Below are 22,600 nucleotides of genomic sequence, written 5' to 3' on the forward strand. Positions count from 1 at the left end.
TATCTAGTTTTACATATAAAATAAACATGAAAACATTTGGAACACTAAAGATACATATTTTCATTGCTTTTTTGCTAAAGTGCGAAGTTTACAAAAATGTGATTGCAATGACACCACCCCAATACAATCATTCACGTTAAACAAAGATGCATTGAAAATGAGCTAGACAACGTTTTTTTTGTGAATTAGCAGTTAGATTTAGTTAAACATTTCAAAACATAAATCGGAGATGTTGTAAAACACTACACACACAGATTCGGTAAACCAGTGCAAAACGTTTTCAGTTTTCGACCACATACTTTGCCAGGTAAAAAAGATAGGTCCTATTTTTTATATTTATCATCCCTTCTGTTTGATAATTCTGAAAGGGAATCACTTTCCAAAAATTAAGAGAATTCCTCTCCGGCTTACTTTTCACAGTCTCCTAACTCACGAGCTGACAGTGATAAATTAAAATTAAAGCGGTCTTTCCTTGACAATAGACATACACTTGTTTGGCAAGATCACGTTCAAGGTCTCCGCCCGGTTTTCCGATAACGATGTATCATACGTCTGTCAAAACACCACGCAGAGAGAACGGACGCAAAGTACATCGTTGGAGCATTGTGTAGATCATGATACGCTCGAAAGAAAGGGAGCGCTGCTCTCGGATCAGCTTTCTCCGTTCAAATATTTCCTTAACGTTATAATTATTTCACAATACTGAAAACGGATCAGCTCCTGGAGAGATATTCCCACCTACTGCTGCAAATATTGAGGCAGTTTATTATGAATAATGCTTACCCAATGAAAATGCACTAAATCACCGATTTGACACATCATTGCGTATGTGTGAATATGTTGAGACAAATACTGACAGTAGCCTACAAGTAGCAAAATCAGGGGTGCAACTTTCACTGGCGATGGGGGGGGACATATCCCACCCCCTACATTCTGGAATTGCATTTTTTCGTCGTCCCGTCGTCCCCCCCATGTCAATGGAATATGATACAAAATTATGCAAGGGTGTGCTTTAGGACCATGCGTACACCTCCAAGCGGTTGGGTAGGCTGTGGGTGTTTATCCGATAGGATTAAGAGTATATATATATTTATTATGCCCCCCCCCCCCCCCCGTTTCTAAAACCAAAGTTGCGCCCAGGAGCAAAATTTAACTAAATTATTTGAACATTTTATAACATATTATTGATATAGGCCTACAGCCTACTCTTTATATTTTAATGCAGTCATCTTGACTGCATTTTTCATTTGAGGCATGTTTTTCTACGTCTCTACGTCGCTTGTTTGTATCAATTGCAAACACATTGGCATCTTTGTATTTGTAGTCAACTTTGTTCTGAAGTTATCGATGTCACAGAGACACTATCACACTGTGATTCAAAGTTTAGCAGATATCTCTGTGTATAAAGGGCGAAAAAGCATCTGACACACTTAGCTGTTCTAGAAGTTGTTCGATTACGAGCATTTTCAATTGCGAAGTTAGTAACAATGGTTTTGGGAAGTGGTTTTGGGAGGTGATTACAACATCAGGATTCCCATGGTGTGTCTGCATGTTTGTATTGTATGCCAATGAAAGTGTCTGCGTGCCTCTGTAAATGTATTGTATGTGTATGTGTGCGTGCGTGAGAGAGAGCAAGCCTACACGTGTAGAGCATTTGTCTAAGCGTGCTTTTGTGGGTCACTGACAGGCAGCCGTCCTTCACATATCTCTCTCTCTCTGAGCGACAGACTGGCTGTCATCTGTCCCACTTAGCTGTCCCCAGCAGCCAGTCAGTGTCACAGAGCTGATAGTGTGGCAGTGACCCACTCATTCTCAGGTTTGGCACAAGGCCCCCCTGTCTCTCAGGGAGAGACTCAGAGACAGCAGTCAATGTCTCTGTCACAAATGTCACCTTATTCTCCTATATAGTGCACTACTTTTGACCAAAGCTATATGTGCCCTGGTTAAAAGTAAAGGGGGATACCTAGTCAGCTGAATGCATTCAACTGAAATGTGTCTTCCACCTTTAACCCAACCCCTCTGAATCAGAGAGGTGCGAGGGGCTGCCATAATCAACATCCATGTCTTTAGGGAACAGTACCTTGCTCAGGGGCAGAATGACAGATTTTTACCTTGTCAAGTCGGGGATACCATATTTCGGTTACTGGCCCAACACTCTAACCACTAGGCTACCTGCCGCTATATAGGCAATAGGGTGCCATTTAGGACACATCCAGACAGATGTCTCAGACAGTCACATTAGGGGATTAGCCCTGAGGGCTAAATATGAAGGCACTAACCCCTCTACAGCTGTGTTGTGCCCGTGGATCCATGTCTCAAAACCATGACTGAGACCCATACTAATGATATCTAAGTGCCAATGTGCATGTCAATTGTTCCTCAAGCATCCATATTTCAGGACTTCTGATTAGCTCGAGTATTCTGTTTCATGACTTGTGATACTTTGTAACTTTGTTGACTTGTGCCATGCAGTGCTCAAATTAGTCCACCACAACAGACGAGCCATAGTCATCCCATTCTTCTGTGTGTGTGTGTGTGTGTGTGTGTGTGTGTGTGTGTGTGTGTGTGTGTGTGTGTGTGTGTGTGTGTGTGTGTGTGTGTGTGTGTGTGTGTGTGTGTGTGTGTGTGTGTGTGTGTGTGTGTGTGTGTGTGTGTGTGTTTGAAACGATCCAGGAACACTGTGTGTGTGTTGGGAATTGGGGCTACACAGCCAAGTCATCGGGTCGCACGCGGCTACTGGAGCCGCTGGTCTTGCTCAGACGCCTCTTGTCTTTCAGGTAGCCATTTTGGTAGCCGTTTTGGAGCAGCGAAGGGGGCGGGATGCAGGCGTTGGGCGTGTCGGCGTGCCCCTCATAGGTCATGTGCAGGAAGTCTTCCTTCCCCAGGTCATCGTGGACAACGCGGTGGCGCTCAGTGGCCATGTTGACTGAGTTCTGCTGGTGGGCCAGCCGGTTGTTGAAGGGAGGGCAGCTAGGATGGGAGTGGGATTGGGTGTGCATGGGGTGTGTGTGAGGGGAAGAGCTCACACACTGGCTGAAGTCTGGGGGCGGGGTGCATGGCATGGACGGACGGGGTGGGCTGTCTGGTTCAGCGGCTATGACCGTAGCACTTGAGGGCGTGCGTCCTTGTAGCAGTTGATGTTGCTGTTGTTGTTGCTGTTGTCGTTTACTCCTCAGAAACCTCTGACATTGCTTAAAGGCCAGGTGGTAGAGCTCCACGGCGCTGAGAAACAGCGACACGCCCGACACGGCCAGCATGAACACGATGAACACATTCTTCTCCGTGGGCCGCGAGACGTAACAGTTAACCGGGTGGGGACAGGGCCGACTGTGGCACACGTACAGGGCGTTGAGGAAGACCCCGTAGAGGATGTACTGCACCACGATGAAGACCACCTCCATTAGCGTCCGGATCAGGATGCTCAACACGTAAGTCTGCAGCAGCGCCCCGCGCAGACGCACCCTCCCTATGCCGCTGCCCTCCTTCCCGCACTCTCCCCCCTTGTCTTCCCCGTGCTCCAGATAATGCTTCTCCTCTCCTCCTTCCCCTCCTTCTTCCCCGTCACCTCCCCCCTGGTCCTCCTGCTCCTTGCGCCGGCGTTTCTCCTCCATGCGCACCGTGTGCATGGCGTGGCCCATGTAGATGAGCGACGGTGTGGACACGAAGACAATCTGCAGCACCCAGTAGCGAATGTGGGCGATGGGGAAGGCCGTGTCGTAACAAACGTTCTCGCAACCAGGCTGCTCCGTGTCGCAGGTGAAGTCCTCCTGCTCGTCGCCCCACGACGACTCAGCGGCCGTGCCCAAGACGAGAATACGGAAGATGAAGAGGATGGTGAGCCACACCTTGCCCACAGACGTCGAGTGTTCCTGCACCTCTTCCAAGAAGTTTCCCAGTAGACTCCAGTCGGCCATCACCCGTCACACACCACACCTCTGGAACGGCCTGGGAGAGAGTAGAGCAGTCAGGGAACAGACAGTCATCATCTATAACTACCATCTAGCCTGGTCCCAGATCTGTTTGCGTTGTCTTTCCAACTCCGATGGTCACTGGTATGCCATTGACGATAGGAGTTGGAAAGACATTACAAACAAATCTAGGACCATGCTAACTATGATCTACTGCACTTATAGATCAGTGAATTACATTTCTGCTGTTGTTGTTCTGTGGGATATTTTATTTGTGTTTCTTTTTTTAGGACTTTCTATTATTCTGTTTCATGGCTTGTCACACTTTGTGACTTAATTCACTTGTGCTACGCAATGTTGACTTGTGTTTTTATTTGACTGGTTTTCAAGTATCTCTTCATTACACCAAAGTATTATGTGCTATCCTGAGCTGCTCTGTGCCGCTCAGTACCTTACTGTACTGTACTGAGCAATGCTGTGCTATACTATACTGAGCAATGTTGTGCTGTATAGTATTGAGTGATGCTGTGCTTTACAATTCTATCCTGTTTTGTACCAGGCGATGTGTTTGGGGCTGTGGAGTGGGTATATTATTAGACTTTTCTCCCTGTGTGACCACAGTGGGCTCAGTAGACTGGCCTGATTTGGGCCAAGTATGTTCCCACAGCCCTGCCTGCCTGGCCCAGCAATCTGGGAAATCGGATGTCAGTTTTAAGGAAGTCTAAAGTCAACAAAAACACAGAAATAAACATGTCACAGGGCTTCTCTTTGCATTACTTAGCCTGGGAAAGTGAGACATACCGATTTACATTTCCTTTGGTCAGAGATAGGTGGTGCATATTTCTTGACACATTGATAACAAACAAAATCAATAAGGGAAGTGGTGACTGGTAAGATGTCATTTTTTAATTTTTTAAAATTAATTAAAGAGCTGAGTATTAATAAATTAATGCACTTTGTTTCTGTTGATGGAAATTCATCCGATTCAGAACTGAGTCAAGAAATTTCCAAAGGACCCAATCCCTCTAAAGCATTTTCCAGGAACAGACGATATTATTTCTAGTATAGGAAAGTCTTCTTCTTCTTCTTGATAGATATATTGGTAGATCATTTATGAACACCTGAGCTATACCATTTCATCACCCCCATGAACTCTACTGTCAGCTCTTCTCTCTGCGCATATACTGTATATCTGCACTCGAACTAGCAGCGTTACCTGTCACGATACACAAGCCTTGGCCCTTGCAGAGCAAAGGAAACAGCTACTTCTATGTTGAACACTACTAGCACACACAGCTCACTAGCTGGCGATTCCACATCAGTTCCATGAGCACAGACAGTGCTGTACTGTAGTGTGTACTCCAGACTCCCCCCACTCACACGCAAACAAAGGATAAACTAACTAGTGTCTATTGAACAACGTTTCATAATAGTTCATTTCATACAGTAGGCACACAGTGAAAACCTTTATTAAACTAAATAGCATATGTAAAAAGACAGCTATACAAACTTGATGTTTGACAAACTATCCAGTACGATAATTACCGTTGTACAGGCTAAGTGGTTCAAGTTAAGGTGGCGTTCACTGCTAAGAGGCCGTGTTCAGTCTTACCAGCAGAGACAATAAACCCTCCTTGGACTAAAATCCATCTGGCACTGAAGGTTGTATTATTTTTCAGACTATCAGTCTTTCTATCTAGACGAGACGGTGTATTACTGTAACTTTCTAGCATTTATTGAAGGGCATGACCAATGGAAAGTATGGAGCTGCAGGATCTGTGCTCTTTAAACTCAAGTGAGGGTGTTGTTTAGACTTTGTGCGTGTTCGCATGTGTGTGTATGGGGGCAGGTAGCCTCGTGGTTTAAGCGTTGGGCCAGTAACCGAAAGGTTGCTAGATCGAATCCCCGAGCTGATACAGGTTCAAATCTGTCGTTTCTGCCTCTGAACAAGGCAGTTACGCCACTAGGCTGTCATTGAAAGTATGAATTTGTTGTTAAATGACTTAAATAAAGGTTAAAAAAAATTAAGTGTGTGTGTGCCTGAGGGAGAGTGGACCAATAGGGGTTCCCTTCTTTATCTACAGCAGACCAGTAGTTTGTGTGGCAGGATGTTTTAAGTTCTAGTGGCCACATGACAGTGACCTCAGGCAAATTATGGGAACTATGGACTATGGAGTGGAAAGTAGTTTATTTAAGACATAATATAAATAATACTGGCCCATATTGGTGTATAGAAACAGTTATTCAAACATGGCAAAATAACCTGGAATTTATTTCTAGGGGGAAGAATAGGTTTTTACTGCTGATGCAGTAAATCAGTTTGAGAACAGTCATTGAGACTGACTCACTTCCCATAGAAACTCACCTCCCTTTACATTTCTGTCTGAGGGGTCTTGGTCGCCATCCTGTCTCCCCGTAGGCAGTTGAGGAAGCAATGTCAAACAATATGATTTCCTACTGCCAAGGCACTTAAAAGGAAATCGCCCATACTCAAGAAAACAAGTTTCAAAAAAGCTCATCTCTGAGCTATGAGAAAAAACACCAACTCTTCAATCGTTTTTTCTCACACCAAGCAGTCCTGCTGTGTGTTTACATTTAAACAAAAAAACAATTATCCCAGACCAGATTATTATGGTTTTCGTGCTTGTTGGCACTTTGCAGGCTCCGTCTTACTTAGATCAGCACCAGGACAATGTACCTGACTGGGGTCTTGGCAGCTGGGGGTACTTTAGGGAGGAAGAAGGTGCTCCCTCTGCCCTTCCGCCCTCCTCCTTCTGTTGTTTACCTCGGAAAGGAGAACAATGATGCTCACTTTACGGTGCTTGGTGCTTGTCTGGAGTCTATAGAAATAGGAAAACTGGAATGGACAAAGCCCCTCAGACCACGGCAATGTCACGCTCATGGCTGGGAATGTCCCTTATGGTAATTGTATTTCTGTGCTGGTGACACTGAGGGCAGCTGTTGAATGGAGAGGGAAGGGGGAAATACCCTGAAAATACCCTGGGACACCTGATAGGAGAGGACAGGGTGGTTCTTTCTGTTCTGTGATATAAGGAAAGCACAGCACACAATCCTTTATTCTGCTTTTTGTCATATGTCTGTGTTAACCAAATAATGGTGTCATGGCATACATACAGTATGGTCCCTCTAGGTCAGTCACAGCAACATGATGATTTTGACTCACGCTTTCCTAGCAGACTTGACTCTTAGCCCCTTGACTAATTTGAAATAGGGGAGACAGTCCACTGGGGCCTTTGCCTTTCCACCCTGCTCATAAATAAGTGATTATTAACATAATCAATCCTCATACAGAACACAAATGAACAATTTTCCCATCAGGGATAGTTCACATTTGAAAGTAGAAAATAAGATAAAACTTCAAAAAGGTGAACCACCTCTCCAGCAGGGTTTACTCAAGTCTGGTACCTGAACGATAGTTTTCTGTAGAGGCACTGTAGGGGTAGAGTAAACCAGCCATGACTTCATTATGTTATGCCTTGGTAGACACACACACACACCATTTACTCCCAGTTATTGAGACCTGGGAGCTACAGACTAAAGGGTTTGGACATTTGGACATTTGGATCATCTTTAGCCTATCCTTATAGTCTATCAGCAATTCCACACTTCACTTTTAGAAGTCTGACCAATGAGGGTATTGGACTCCTCCCGAATCGTTCAGTCCCTTTTACTTACTTACTTTTAAGAGACTACTTAAGACCATTTCCTTTCCGATTTCAAAGAGCATAGTCCTATATCTTTAAACAATTTGTAGAATTAGCTTTGACTGAATAACTGCCATTCATCATTCAAAGCTTCGTTATTAGCAAGCGACTTGTTTAAGTGTCTAAGGTCAACTGCTTCTACAAAAGGTTAACGAGAAAGGTATATATAGTTGTGTGTAAAGGTGTCAGCACCATCTAACTGTGGATGTCTCAGAGTTTGTCTGACATCATGTCCTATCCTTTAAGCTCCAACACCATTCTTTCATGTCACTCAAAGCCCATTGAATACTTTTGGCCACATTTTGCCCCAAGGTCACAGGACAATGTAATATTAAGAGATTACATCAGGATAAGGGTCCACCCATTACTAATAGCAATAGTCCAAGCTCTGAGAAAGTATGACTTCCCTATTTTGACTTTCTCCTGCTCTCTATATTGTTTGGCTTGCTGCTCTTTTCCTTCCTATGTCATGTTTGTTTTATTTTCGGCATGATCACCAGCAGCACAAACAAAAAAGTCTGAAAGACAAGGAGGGTTTTGTCTTTGGGGACAATGCCAGAGTAGTTGACGAAAAACTGCTTTTATATGTGTTGGCTGCAATCCCTTGGTCTAAAAGAGTCAACTTTAGATCTCAAATTCATCTGACAGGTCGGACAATATTTCAGTACTAACATAACAATGCTTACTGCTTCAACATCACAGCAGATGCTACAGATCTACATCCATGCATGCACGACCAGTGGTGTAAATTACTTAAGTAAAAATACTTGAAAGTACTACTTAAGTCATTTTTTTGTATCTGTACTTTACTACTTATATTATGGACAACTTTTACTTCACTACATTCCTAAAAGAAAATATGTATTATTTTCTGTGACACTCAAAAGCACTCATTATTTTGAATGCTTAACATCCCTGGTCATCCCTTCTTCCTCTGATCTAGTGAACTCACTAAACACAAATGCCTCAATTGTAAATGTGTCTGGTTTGCTTAATATAAGGAATAACAAATCTTTTGTACTTTTACTTTTGATACTTAAGTATATTTTAGCAAGTACATTTACTTTTGATACTTAAGTATATTTAAAACCTGAATACTTTTACTCAAGTAGTATTTTACTGGGTGACTTTTTTACTTGAGTAATTTTCTATTAAAAGGTATCTTTACTTTTACTCAAGAATGAAAATTGGATACTTTTTCCACCACTGGGACACACACACACACACACAGACAGACAGACAGACAGACAGACAGACAGACAGACAGACAGACAGACAGACAGACAGACAGACAGACAGACAGACAGACAGACAGACAGACAGACAGACAGACAGACAGACAGACAGACAGACAGACAGACAGACAGACAGACAGACAGACAGACAGACAGACAGACAGACAGACAGACAGACAGACAGACAGACAGACAGACAGACAGACAGACAGACAGACAGACAGACAGACAGAGTTACTCTACCTGAGATGCAGCTGCTTAGACCCGGCTGGTGCCTTTTCTGTTAAAAATGAGAATGCAGAAAGGTTTTCTCAGTGTTCAGGTGACAGGCAAGAAAAGTGAAGGACTCTCAATATTAGGGGTAAGGAATATTGTAGTAGAACAGTCGTAATCTCCGTTTCTGTATTAAGGCAAAAAACTGTCCCTGAGAGGGTGAAATCCAGAGGTCTTAGTCTCTCTTTCTAGGCTTTTCTGTCTCTGTTTAGACAGAAAACTGCTCGTCTTGTCTTGACACAGAAGGTTGTGTCTCTCAAGGTAAAGCATCAACATTAGTCTCTTTCAGTGTCCTGGCTAAAGATGACTGGGTTTGTCCCCCAATGTTGAGTCTCTCGTCTAGAGTCCAGACAGAAAGCTGTTTCTCTCTCTCCACTGGGGCAGAAAATTGAGTCTCTCACCAGTTGGCTTGATGTGTTGAGGGATCAAATCCACTATCTGTCAATTGATCCGAATAAAACGAACTCTTTCAACTTGAAAGAAAACATAAACGTTTTTGTCAACTATAATGACTATTTCCCTATCTTTCCCCTTTTTTCATTCCTTGGCAGAGATCAGGGTAGAGGGACTGGTGATGCAGACTTTGAGGACGGACGGAGTAGATGAGGGCACAGACCTAAGGCTGATGAGCAGGAGCAGCTGTTTGTAATGTAGGAGACTACCAGATGGACCACGGACAGAAATGAAGCCTTAAGCATGGGGGCAGTGGAAGAAATACCAGGCATCACTTGTGGCCTGTCCTCCTACCCTACCCAGTACCCTGCAGCCCTCCCACAGCCTCCTCCCTTCCTCCTCCTCCTCCTCCTCCTCCTCCTCCTCTGCCTTCCTCTCTCTCTCAGCCCACAATGCCCTCGTTTTGCCTGCCTGGTTCTCATTTCTAGAGAGAGGAATATCTCAGGTCAGGAGGGGAAGTCAGATTGTATTAGAACACAATGGCAATTCTACATTGGCCACTAACTCCCATTTTGTCTATGCTCCCTCTAAACCATACATGTAGACCCACACACACGCATACAGGAGTGCACGACTCACACACACGCACGCACTCAAGAACACACACACACACACACACACACACACACACACACACACACACACACACACACACACACACACACACACACACACACACACACACACACACACACACACACACACACACACACACACACACACACACACACACACACACACACACACACACACTTCTGTAGCTCAGTTGGTAGAGCATGGCGCTTGTAACGCCAGGGTAGTGGGTTCGATCCCCGGGACCACCCATACGTAGAATGTATGCACACATGACTGTAAGTCGCTTTGGATAAAAAGCGTCTGCTAAATGGCATATATTACACACACACACACACACACACGCAAACGCATAGACTGGGAGAAAGAGAGGGGCACATGCAATCTATTTTCAAGTAACCAAATTACAACTTGATTTTCCATGACTTCCTGATTTTACAGATTGCTTTTAAAGGCATGTTTGCAAAACCATTACAGCCTTATGGCTTTAAGGAAGTACACTATTAGAAAAAAGGTTTCCAAAGGCTTATTCGGTGGTCCCCATAAGATAACCCTTTTTGGTTCCAGGTACAACCCTTTTGGGTTCCATGTAAAAACCCTTTCCACAGAGGGTTCTACATGGAACCAAAAAGGCTTATCTTATAGGGATCTTATCTTATCTCCCCCCCCCTTGTAATACTGTACTTACACCAGTTAAACCATTGACGCCCGTGGTCTCCCCTCCATTAAAAGGGATAATTGCCTGTCCCACAGGAGAATCCTTTGGAGATCCCTTTTTGGTTACAGGAAGAACCCTTTTGGGTTCCAGGGTGAACCCTGTTCACAGAGGGTTTTACCTGGAACCCGAAAGGGTTCTACCTGGAACCAAAAAGGGTTCTCCTATAGGGACAGCTGAAGAACCCTTTTGGAACACATTTTTAAATAATCAGACTGTAGGCTGCATTCGGGCGTTGACATGGACAGCTGCAGTATTCCAACGGTTCAAATTCAACTGATCGCCTACAGCTCTGGTATGATTCGACAACAATTATTCCTTCTACAAAAACAAATGTGCCTTTCACTAAGGACCACAGAGAATTTTCAGGCAAGCACATGGTTGGACTCAAAATTGTCATGTCAGTCATTGTAGACCAAACAGCATGGCCAGAGGAGCTCAATCGTAACCGACACAGAGAGTGTTTGTCTCCTGTTGTTGCTAGGTCTTTTATTTACCCCTTCTTCTCCAACCACAAATCAGAAAGAACAGCTTTGTAATGTTCAGACTTGTGACAGAACATCTGTCCGAGAGGGCACACATTTAGCCAGTTTTCTTGGTATCATTAGTATTCCTGTTCGGTGATTGTCTAGTCTGGAGTGTCATGACGTTGCCCTACACTATTCCCTCTCCCTCTGCACCATCCCCCTCTCTCTGTCTCTCCTACACCCAGGTTGGTGCGACCTCAGGTCGTAAATTCCTGGAGGAGAATCCTGCCTCATAGCCAGACAGTATAGAGAGAGTGATTTTTCATAGAGAGAACAAAGGAATGTCTCCCACCTCACAGAACTTGAGGTCCGAACAATATTCATGTTCTGAAGAATGTGTAAAAGATTGGTGAAGTAACGAGCTACGAACTGGTCCGTTTGGTACAATTTTGTGAAACTCATGAGAGACAATACCGCCACATTAACATAATCCTGTTTATACAACAGTCTCAGTTATGAGGCTTACATCTAATTGTTGTACAAAATGAATGAGTAAAGATGAAACTATTTGTGAAATGATGTGATGCTATGTAATGATGTTAATGTGAGAGAATTGTATTTCTCTTTAAAGTTTCACTTATTCATTGGCATGTGCCCCAGGGGCACAGACAGGACCCGGCGTCACGAGACAGCTCTTTTCTATGTTCCGAATAAAACCCACACCTGGGTTTTCTATCACCAGACCGAGCTTACCTCAATTACGAGGGGGGCTACGGGTTGAGACGAGACCAGTACCTCTATCACAGAGGGAAATAAGGCTTGAGTAGATTGTTGAATCTTTTAACCATCCATTAACCATGAATATTTTAAAGTATAAAGTAAAGTATAATTCATTAATCAGAAGACTAAGTGATCAGATATTAAAATATCTGAAGGTATATTAGGAAAATTATAACATTGTAATCTGAATATTTTCCTTGGTGCCCCGACTTCCTGGTTAATTACATTTACATGATTAAGGCAGTTTTAATCACACAATAATAATTACAGAGAATGTCGTGGCAGAATCAGAATTATTTAGGTAACATTTATTAAAATGTTTTATTTTATTTCATGCTTATGTGAGATATGTCATTAGAATGTCTATTTTTGGATAACACTGTTGCCCGGTAGTAAACATATCTTTTAAACCATGTTAAAGGATGATGGAGGGGGAACCAATTATCTCTTGGTCCCACAATGTCTGTGTGCCAGTCACTGTGTCTCAGTGAGCTTGTCCAGAATGGGAGTGTCTAAAATGACAATTGATATATATCCTAATGTCTTGGTACTATGTTGTACCAAGAACGAGAAGTAGAATGTCACGGTTTTCATATGGTGAAGGAGAGTCGGACCAAACTGCAGCGTGTCGATTTGCGATCCATGTTTATTTAAACAAACGTAAACACGACTAAACACAAACACTACAAAACAATAAACGAAACGAAAACCGAAAACAGCCTATACATGTGTCAACTAACTTCGAACAAGAACATCAAGACACTCAGGACAATCACCCACAATACAACCAAAGAATATGGCTGCCTAAATATGGTTCCCAATCAGAGACAACGATAAACACCTGCCTCTGATTGAGAACCACTTCAGACAGCCATAGACTTTCCTATAACACCCCACTAAGCTACAATCCCACTATCTACACACCACATACAAAAACCCATGTCACACCCTGGCCTGACCAAATACATGAAGAAAAACACAAAATACTTCGACCAGGGCGTGACACCGAACCTCGTTTTAGGAGAGCAATGCTGTCTGGCTATGGAATACTCCTCTCTCAAGTAAAGTCTTCCTTTGTAATGTTCCTAAGATCTGTTAGTCGTCATGTGAGTTGAGATGGGTGTGTCTTGGCTATAAATGATACTAAGAACTGTTTTGTAAGGACTCTCAGAGAATTCATTTATAGACACTGAATTGGTCTGAGAGTCACAGGGTTGTGATGGAGCTCATATAATTAAAGATGGACATTATGATAACTCTGACTTGTGTGTGGTTTGCTCTCATGATTTGGTAAATACAGGAAATTTCCACTACAAGAGTTATTTGATAAATCTTCAGTTTTAATGATGCCAAAGACACAACAGGAGCTAGGTCCTGGCACCAGTGTCTACACAAATCTGGGGGAAGTTACGTTAATTTAGACTTCCAATAACAAAATTGTTGTTTTCGTGCTTAAATGTTGACAATTATGTTAAAGGGGAAGTTCCAAAATCAAAGTTGTGTCATGTTTTCAGACATTTCAAAAGTGGTCTTATGTTGAGACAAGTATCTGTCTGTAATGAATACGATGGGAGACAGAGTGCCGGTTTCAAGCGCAGGGTGCAGCTTGTATTTATTCGAAAAGGACCACAGGAGGAGGCAGGTAGCTGGGTCCAGGGACAGGCAGAAGATCATACAATCATACACAGGGACTCCAAAAAAGGTAACTGTGCAGGCTGGGAAAAGGCTAACAACGTAATCCAGGAGATCAGGCAAGAGGTTGACGACAGGAAATCTGTTAGGCAAAAGAACAGGCAGGTACAAGGCAGAAAGGCATCGTTAGTGAGGATGGCCAAAAACTGTGATACATAGGAGGACTAATACAGAACTAAACAGAGCTCCGACTAGACCGTATAACAAAACAAACAATACCTCACAATAATGGGCTGCAAAGAAATGAACTAAATAGTGTGTGTAAATGACATACAGGTGTGTGAACAGGTGGTCAGGATTCAGGTGATTGGGATCTGGAGAGTGAGCTGCGTTCAGGAGATCTGTGTGTTTGAGAGTGTGAGTTGGAAGCAGACGTCCCAGGCCATCTGTGGAATGGAAAAGGTAAGCGCCATATAATTTCCAGATTTTAGTATGTGATTATCATTTTCCATTTATTTGGAATTTGAGGCATATACATGTACCTGTATCTACACATTCGATGGCATAGGACATGGATTCATCTCTATATTAGAACACATTTAAAGTCTGAAAACATCTAAGTTAGATTTTTGGAGGGAACTGCCCCTTTAATCTGAATGAATAGGCCTGTATCAGGAAGCTGTTCACAGTTTCTCCCTCTTCCACTGTCTCGCTTTCTTCCACTGTTTCTCCCTCTTCCACTCTCTCTTCCACTGTTTCTCTCTTCCACTGTTTCTCCCTCTTCCACTGTTTCTCCCTCTTCCACTGTCTCTCTCTCTTCTATTGTTTCTCTCTCTTCCACTCTCTCTTCCACTGTTTCTCTCTCTTCCACTGTTTCTCTCTCTTCCACTGTTTCTCCCTCTTCCACTGTCTCTCTCTCTTCTATTGTTTCTCTCTCTTCCACTCTCTCTTCCACTGTTTCTCCCTCTTCCACTGTTTCTCTCTCTTCCACTGTTTCTCCCTCTTCCACTGTCTCTCTCTCTTCTATTGTTTCTCTCTCTTCCACTCTCTCTTCCACTGTTTCTCCCTCTTCCACTGTCTCTCTCTCTTCTACTGTTTCTCCCTCTTCCACTCTCTCTTCCACTGTTTCTCTCTCTTCCACTGTTTCTCTCTCTTCCACTGTCTCTCTCTCTTCCACTGTTTCTCCCTCTTCCACTGTCTCTCTCTCTTCTATTGTTTCTCTCTCTTCCACTCTCTCTTCCACTGTTTCTCCCTCTTCCACTGTCTCTCTCTCTTCTATTGTTTCTCCCTCTTCCACTGTTTCTCTCTCTTCCACTGTTTCTCCCTCTTCCACTGTCTCTCTCTCTTCTATTGTTTCTCCCTCTTTCACTGTTTCTCTCTCTTCCACTGTTTCTCTCTCTTCTATTGTTTCTCCCTCTTCCACTGTTTCTCTCTCTTCCACTGTCTCTCTCTCTCTTCTATTGTTTCTCCCTCTTCCACTGTCTCTCTCTCTCTTCTATTGTTTCTCCCTCTTCCACTGTCTCTCTCTTCTATTGTTTCTCTCTCTTCCACTCTCTCTTCCACTGTTTCTCTCTCTTCCACTGTTTCTCTCTCTTCCACTGTTTCTCCCTCTTCCACTGTTTCTCCCTCTTCCACTCTCTCTCTTTCTCTCCCTCTTCCACTGTTTCTCCCTCTTCCACTGTTTCTCCCTCTTCCACTGTCTCTCTCTCTTCTATTGTTTCTTCCTCTTCCACTGTCTCTCTCTCTTCCATTGTTTCTCTCTCTTCCATTGTTTCTCTCTTCCATTGTTTCTCTCTCTTCCACTGTTTCTCTCTCTTCCACTGTTTCTCCCTCTTCCACTGTCTCTCCCTCTTCCACTGTCTCTCCCTCTTCCACTGTCTCTCCCTCTTCCACTGTCTCTCCCTCTTCCACTGTCTCTCTCTCTTCTACTGTTTCTCTCTCTTCCACTGTTTCTCTCTCATCCACTGTTTCTCTCTCTCTTCCACTGTTTCTCTCTCTCTCTCTCTCTCTCTCTCTCTCTCTCTCTCTCTCTCTCTCTCTCTCTCTCTCTCTCTCTCCTTCTCTCTCTCTCTCTCTCTCTCTCTCTCTCTCTCTCTCTCTCTCTCTCTCTCTCTCTCTCTCTCTCTCTCTCTCTCTCTCTCTCTCTCTCTCTCTCTCTCTCTCTCTCTCTCTCTTCCACTGTTACCCTCCCTCCCTCCCGCCCTCTAGGGTGATGGGGTTTGTAACTTTAAGTGGAAAGTGTGACCAGGCCTCTAGCGCTTGTCATCAGCACCTCTCTGACTCCTGACACCTCTCATATTGCCTCTCTATATTGCTGGTCATGAGAACACAGATAAAATGCCTTCCCTTTATTTAGCCCTCTCTCACTCCACCCAGCATAGGTGAGAGCAATGCCAGGGCAACCGCCTGCCTTAAATGAGCCTGTCAGGGTGAGCCTTGCTTATGTCTTGATAAAAGGGGAAAGGGGAGAGAGAGGACACCCTAATATGGTGAGGATGGGTACACTGACTAGATTCAGCAACCTAATGTAATACTCAAGTGCATATTTCATCTGGGGGTGGGTCCAGACCTGGGTTCAAATAGTATTTGTTTCCACCCCAGTACATTAGCTGCACTAGACTGAGCTTGCCTAGTGCAATGGAACCAATAAAGTGTGCCAAAAGTGCAAACCCCACACACCTGGCACCTCCAAGCTCAATCAAACAATCAAAGTACCTGAAATGGGACAGATCTGGATGGGATTATTTATATGATGAAAATGAGTTAATATGCAGGTATACACAATAGATGAAGCCAAAATATTATTATTATTTATTTATTTTCACCTTTATTTAACCAGGTAGGCTAGTTGAGAACAAGTTCTCCTTTACAATTGCGTCCTGGCCAAGATAAAGCAAAGCAGTGCGACTGAAACAACACAGAGTTACACATGGAATAAACAAGCATACAGTCAATAACACAATAGAAAAAAGTCTATATACAGTGTGTGCAAATGGCATGAGGAGGTAAGGCAATAAATAGGCCATAGTAGCAAAGTGATTAAATTTAGCAGATTAACACTGGAGTGATAGATGAGCAGATGATGGTGTGTAATTAGTGATACTAGTGTGAAAAAGAGCATCAAAGTAAATAAAAACAATATGGGGATGAGGTAGGTAGATTGGGTGGGCTATTTAAAGATGGACTATGTACAGTTGCAGCGATCGGTTAGCTGCTTAGATAGCTGATGTTTAAAGTTAATGAGGGGAATGTAAGTCTCCAGCTTCAGCGATTTTTGCAATTCATTCCAGTCACTGGCAGCAGAGAACTGGAAGGAAAGGCGGCCAAAGAGGTGTTGGCTTTGGGGATGACCAGTGAGATATACCTGCTGCAGCGCATGCTACGGGTGGGTGTTGTTATCGTGACCAGTGAGCTGAGATAAGGCGGAGCTTTACCTAACATAGACTTATAGATGACCTGGAGCCAGTGGGTCTGGCGACGAATATGTAACGAGGGCCAGCCGACTAGAGCATACAGATCGCAGTGGTGGGTGGTATAAGGCGCTTTGGTAACAAAACGGATGGCACTGTGATAGACTACATCTAATTTGCTGAGTAGAGTATTGGAAGCTATTTTTTAGATGACATCGCTGAAGTTGAGGATCGGTAGGATAATCAGTTTTACTAGGGTAAGTTTGACGGAGTGAGTGAACGAGGCTTTGTTGCGGAATAGAAAGCCGATTCTAGATTTGATTTTGGATTGGAGATGTTTGATATGAGTCTGGAAGGAGAGTTTACAGTCTAGCCAGACACCTAGGAATTTGTAGTTGTCCACATATTCAAGGTCAGAACCGTCCAGAGTAGTGATGCTAGTCAGGTGGGCGGGTGCGGGCAGCGAACGGTTGAAAAGCATGCATTTGGTTTTGCTAGCGTTTAAGAGGAGTTGGAGGCCACAGAAGGAGTGTTGTATGTCATTGAAGCTCGTTTGGAGGTTAGTTAACACAGTGTGTAGAAAATGACAGGAGTTGTCCAACTGTCGCTAATCTTCGTCATTGTCAAATTCCAACCCAATCTCTTAAAGGGATAGAATTTCAACCAAATTCCAAAATGACATTAGTTTACTGTGGCACGAATCCAATGCCAGTCTCTATCCCCGATATAAGCATGTTTCATGTTTCATGTCCAAATCATACCAAAGTGTCTAAAATGGATTGTGTAGCTCAATTAAGAGCTGGATTCTATCCGTATCGGGGAAGACCTCTATGAACATTCTAAGGTAATTTTCTGATTGAGCCGACATATGCAGTGTTTACTGTGAATGCAGTCTCCGCGAACGCGGGAACATTGCCTTCAAATTTAAATCGACCAATAACGCGGATCTTCTGCTATACTTCTGCGATACGGTTTGAATCTAGCCCTAAGTTTATTACTTGGACATGAAATGCGAAAAAATTATCTAGTCAAATACCCAGTGGTGGAAGAAGTACCCAATTTCATACTTGAGTAAAAGTAAAGATACCTTAACATAAAATGACTCAAGTAAAAGTGAAAGTCATCCTGTAAAATACTACTTGAGTAAAAGTATTTGATTTGAAATATACTTAAGTATCAAAGTAAATATAATTGATAAAATATTGTGTCAAAAGTAAAAGTGTCAAAAGTAAAAGTAAAGGTGTAAATAATTTCAAATTCCTTAAATTAAGCAAACCAGATGGCATCATTAAAAAAAAACAGATAGCCAGGTGCACACTCCAACACTCATCATCATTTACAAATTAAGCTTGTATTTAGAGTCAGCCAGATCAGAGGAAGTAGGGATGACCAGGTATGTTCTCTTGATAAGTGCATGAATTAGACCATTTTCCTGTCCTGCTAAGCATTCAAAAGGTAACGACTACTTTTGGGTGTCAGGGAAAATGTATGAAGTAAAAAGTATATTTTTTTATTTAGGAATGTAGTGAAGTAAAAGTTGTGTCACGTGTGCTTCCTCTCCGGCCTCTAGGTCATCAGGCTTCTCGTTATGGCTGTGGCTGTAATGATCTTCGTCTGTTGTTTGTAGAAAGTCAGACCGGAATGCAGCGTGTAGGTTACTCATGACTTTTAATAAAGATAATACAGTACATGAAATAACGGAAGAAGAAATCAACAAACGAATGAAACTAATACAGCCTATCTGGTGACTAACACTAAGACAGGTACAATCACCCACGAAATACAACGCGCACTCAGGCTGCCTAAATACGGTTCCCAATCCGAGACAACGAGAATCAGCTGACTCCAATTAGGAATCGCCTCAGGCAGCCAAGCCTAACTAGACACACCCCTACTAATACACACTCCTAATTAATACAAACCCCAATACGAAATACAACATATAAACCCATGTCACACCCTGGCCTACCCAAACATATAACAAAAACACAAGATACAATGACCAAGGCGTGACAGAACCCCCCTAAGGTGCGGACTCCGGGACGCACCTCAAGAGCATAGGGAGGGTCCGGGTGGGCGTCTGTCCATGGTGGCGGTTCTGGCTCGGGACGTGGACCCCACTCCATAAATGTCCTAGTTCCTCCCCTTCGCATCCTAGGATAATCCACCTTCTCCGCCGACCATGGTCTAATAGTCCTCACCCTGATCCCCACATAACTGAGGGGCAGCTCGGGACAGAGGGGCAGCTCGGGACAGAGGGGCAGCTCGGGACAGAGGGGCAGCTCGGGACAGAGGGGCAGCTCGGGATAGAGGGGCAACTCGGGATAGAGGGGCAACTCAGTATAGAGGGGCAACTCGGGACAGCGGGGCAACTCGGGACAGCGGGGCAACTCGGGACAGCGGGGCAACTCGGGACAGCGGGGCAGCCCGGGACAGAGGGGCAGCCCGGGACCGAAGCAGCCCGGTACTGAGGGGAAGCCCGGTACTGAGGGGAAGCCCGGTACTGAGGGGAAGCCCGGTACTGAGGGGAAGCTCGGTACTGAGAGGAAGCTCGGTACTGAGAGGAAGCCCAGTACAGAGAGGGAGCCTAGTACTGAGAGGAAGCTCAGTACTGAGAGGAAGCTCAGGCAGGTAGTAGGCTCCGGTAAATCCTGGCTGGCTAGTGGACCTGGATGATTAAGGTTGTCTGGCCGATCTAGAAGATCTTGGTAGACTGGCACTTCTGCCGGATCCTGGCAGACTGGCACTTCTGGCGGATCCTGGCAGACTGGTGACGCTGGGCCGACTGGCGGCGCTGGGCAGACAGGAGACTCTGGCAGCGCAGGAGAGGAGAAAGGCTCTGGCTGCACTGAACAGGCGAGGCGCACTGGACGCGCTGGGCCGACTGGGAGCACTGGTGGCGCTGGACAGACAGGAGACTCCGGCAGCGCAGGAGAGGAGAAAGGCTCTGGCTGAGCTGAACAGGCGAGGCGCACTGGAGGCCTGGTGCGTGGTGCTGGAACTGGTGGTACTGGCGCGAGGACACGCACAGGAAGCCTGGTGCGGGGAGCTGCTACCGGAGGACTGGTGTGTATAGGTGGCTCTGGATAGACCGGACCGTGCAGGCGCACTGGAGCTCTTGAGCACCGAGCCTGCCCAAGCTTACCTGGCTCGATGCCCACTCTAGCCCGGCCAATAGGAAGGTCGCAGCTGGCTCTGCACCCGCACTGGAAACACCGTGCGCTCCATAGCATAACACGGTGCCTGCCCGGTCTCTCTAGCCCAACGGTGAGCACAGGGAGTATGCGCAGGTTTCCTACCTGGCATAACTATTCTCCCTTTTAGCCACCCCCCCAATAAATTTTTTGGGGTGACTTTCCGGTTTCCAACCGCGTCGCAGTGCTGCCTCCTCATACTCACGCCTCTCTGCTTTAGCTACTTCTATTTCCTCCTTGGGACGGCGATATTCTCCCGGCTGCGCCCAGGGTCCTTTTCCGTCTAATATCATCTCCCAAGACCAGAAGTCCTCATATTGCTGCTCCTCACAATTAACAGGGAGAGTAGGCTCAGGTCTGACTCCTGACTCTGCCACTCTCTCTCTGCGCTTTCCCCCGTTACCTACGTTTTTCGCTCTGTATAGCCGTGCTCTCCTTTTCGATTCCATCCGTGTATAGCCCTCCTCGCATTGCTGTAGGGAATCCCAGGCGGGTTCTTGCACTCGCTCTGGGTCAGACGCCCACCTGTCGATTTCTTCCCACGTAGTATAATCCCTGCTTCTGCCGTCCATATCGTCCTCCTTTAGCTCCTGCCAGTTCACACGCTGCTCGGTCTGTGAATCGTGGTGGGTGATTCTGTAATGTTGTTCCTCTGCTGTTTGAAGAGAGGCAGACCGAAATGCAGCGTGTAGGTTACTCATGACTTTTAATGAAGAAAATGATGTACATGAAATAACTGAAAATACGAAAACAACAAACGAGTGACACTAATACAGCCTATCTGGTGACTAACACTAAGACAGGTACAATCACCCACAAAATACAACGCGCACTCAGGCTGCCTAAATACGGTTCCCAATCCGAGACAACGAGAATCAGCTGACTCCAATTAGGAATCGCCTCAGGCAGCCAAGCCTAACTAGACACACCCCTACTAATGCACACTCCTAATTAATACAAACCCCAATACGAAATACAACATATAAACCCATGTCACACCCTGGCCTACCCAAACATATAACAAAAACACAAGATACAATGACCAAGGCGTGACAATGGCGCACACCTGTCGCCATCGTTACTCACACCTGCGCGTCATCATACTCACCCGGACTCCATCACCTCCCTGATTACCTTCCCTATATGTGTCACTCCCTTTGGTTCCTTCCCCAGGCATCATTGTTTCTGTTCCTGTGTCATGTCTGTGCGTTGTTCATGTTTCTTATTTTGTATTATGGTGTGTTTATTTAAACACTCACTCCCTGAACTTGCTTCCCGACTCTCAGCGCACATCGTTATAAGTTGTCAAAAAATATAAATAGTAAAGTAGACTAGACACCCCAAAAAACTACTTAAATAGTACTTAAGTATTTTTACTTAAGTACTTTACACCACTGAAAACACCATGAATACCATTGTGTTGCCGTAAAAGCATATGCTAAGTGGAATATATTATTATTATTATGTCAAATCTTCACAGAGAGAGTGAGAGAGAGTGTAGCACAATCACCAGAGTATTGGCAAAGTAATATGGGTTGCACCTCCATCACACAGTGACTTTGCCATTGTTATCAACGTTCCACAGACGCTGCAGCCATTATTTTTGTTGGCAAAATTAATACGGTTGTGTTGCAATGTCAGCACAATCATGTCGTTTGACTTCTCAATGGCCAAACAAAAGACATAGGTGTCTATTTAGGAGTTTAATACTTTGACCATTAAAAACGTTGTTTCGAAGACTAAAAGAGACAAAAATCCCTTGACCCTTTGGTGTTTGCATCCGTCTCCCCTGGTGGACCCGTGTCACCTCTCATTCTTTTCTTTAACCTCCCTGAACAATAGGGAGAAAGAAAGCAGCTTTCCCTACTCAGCAAAAGGGTTCACTCTTATCGACTCTGCCCAACAAAAGTTCTGCTGATATTTCAGACAAGTCATCCTTTCCCCGAACTGACATCTGAACCTGGTATTAAGAATAGAAAGAACAGAGAGAAAGCGAGAGACAGTGATAGAGAGAGAGACAGAGAAGGGAAAGCACTTTGTGCGATGGCGACACAGCCCGGGAACATTCTCACTGCAGAGAAAAGTGAATACTGGACAAATGTTCAACTCAATTTTCAATTTCACGGTATTCTGTCAAATCCATGCTCATCTCACAAATGTGCTGAATTATCTCATGCAAGATAAAGTGTGTGAAGTTGGAATGATTAGGAATTATTCTAGATTAAAGGAAGAGTT

General features: G+C 44.4%; 1 protein-coding gene across 2 annotated transcripts; it reads right to left on the reverse strand.

Moving 5' to 3' along the window:
- Positions 1–2,459: 2,459 nt before the first annotated feature.
- On the reverse strand, positions 2,460–9,866 carry LOC124011290 (gap junction alpha-5 protein-like). Of its 2 annotated transcripts, XM_046324515.1 has the most exons (4): positions 9,543–9,866; positions 9,112–9,148; positions 6,607–6,748; positions 2,460–3,945 (listed from the first exon to the last, which is right to left on the reverse strand). In XM_046324515.1, the coding sequence occupies exon 4, from the start codon at positions 3,912–3,914 to the stop codon at positions 2,703–2,705; it is 1,212 nt and encodes a 403-aa protein (XP_046180471.1). In that variant the 5' UTR covers positions 3,915–3,945; positions 6,607–6,748; positions 9,112–9,148; positions 9,543–9,866; the 3' UTR covers positions 2,460–2,702. The 2 variants fall into 2 exon arrangements, with proteins under 2 accessions (XP_046180471.1, XP_046180470.1); XM_046324514.1 differs by lacking the exon at positions 6,607–6,748.
- Between the last annotated feature and the right edge of the window lie 12,734 nt (positions 9,867–22,600).

Source organism: Oncorhynchus gorbuscha, linkage group LG23 (assembly GCF_021184085.1).
Source record: "Oncorhynchus gorbuscha isolate QuinsamMale2020 ecotype Even-year linkage group LG23, OgorEven_v1.0, whole genome shotgun sequence".
Lineage (NCBI taxonomy): Eukaryota > Metazoa > Chordata > Actinopteri > Salmoniformes > Salmonidae > Oncorhynchus > Oncorhynchus gorbuscha.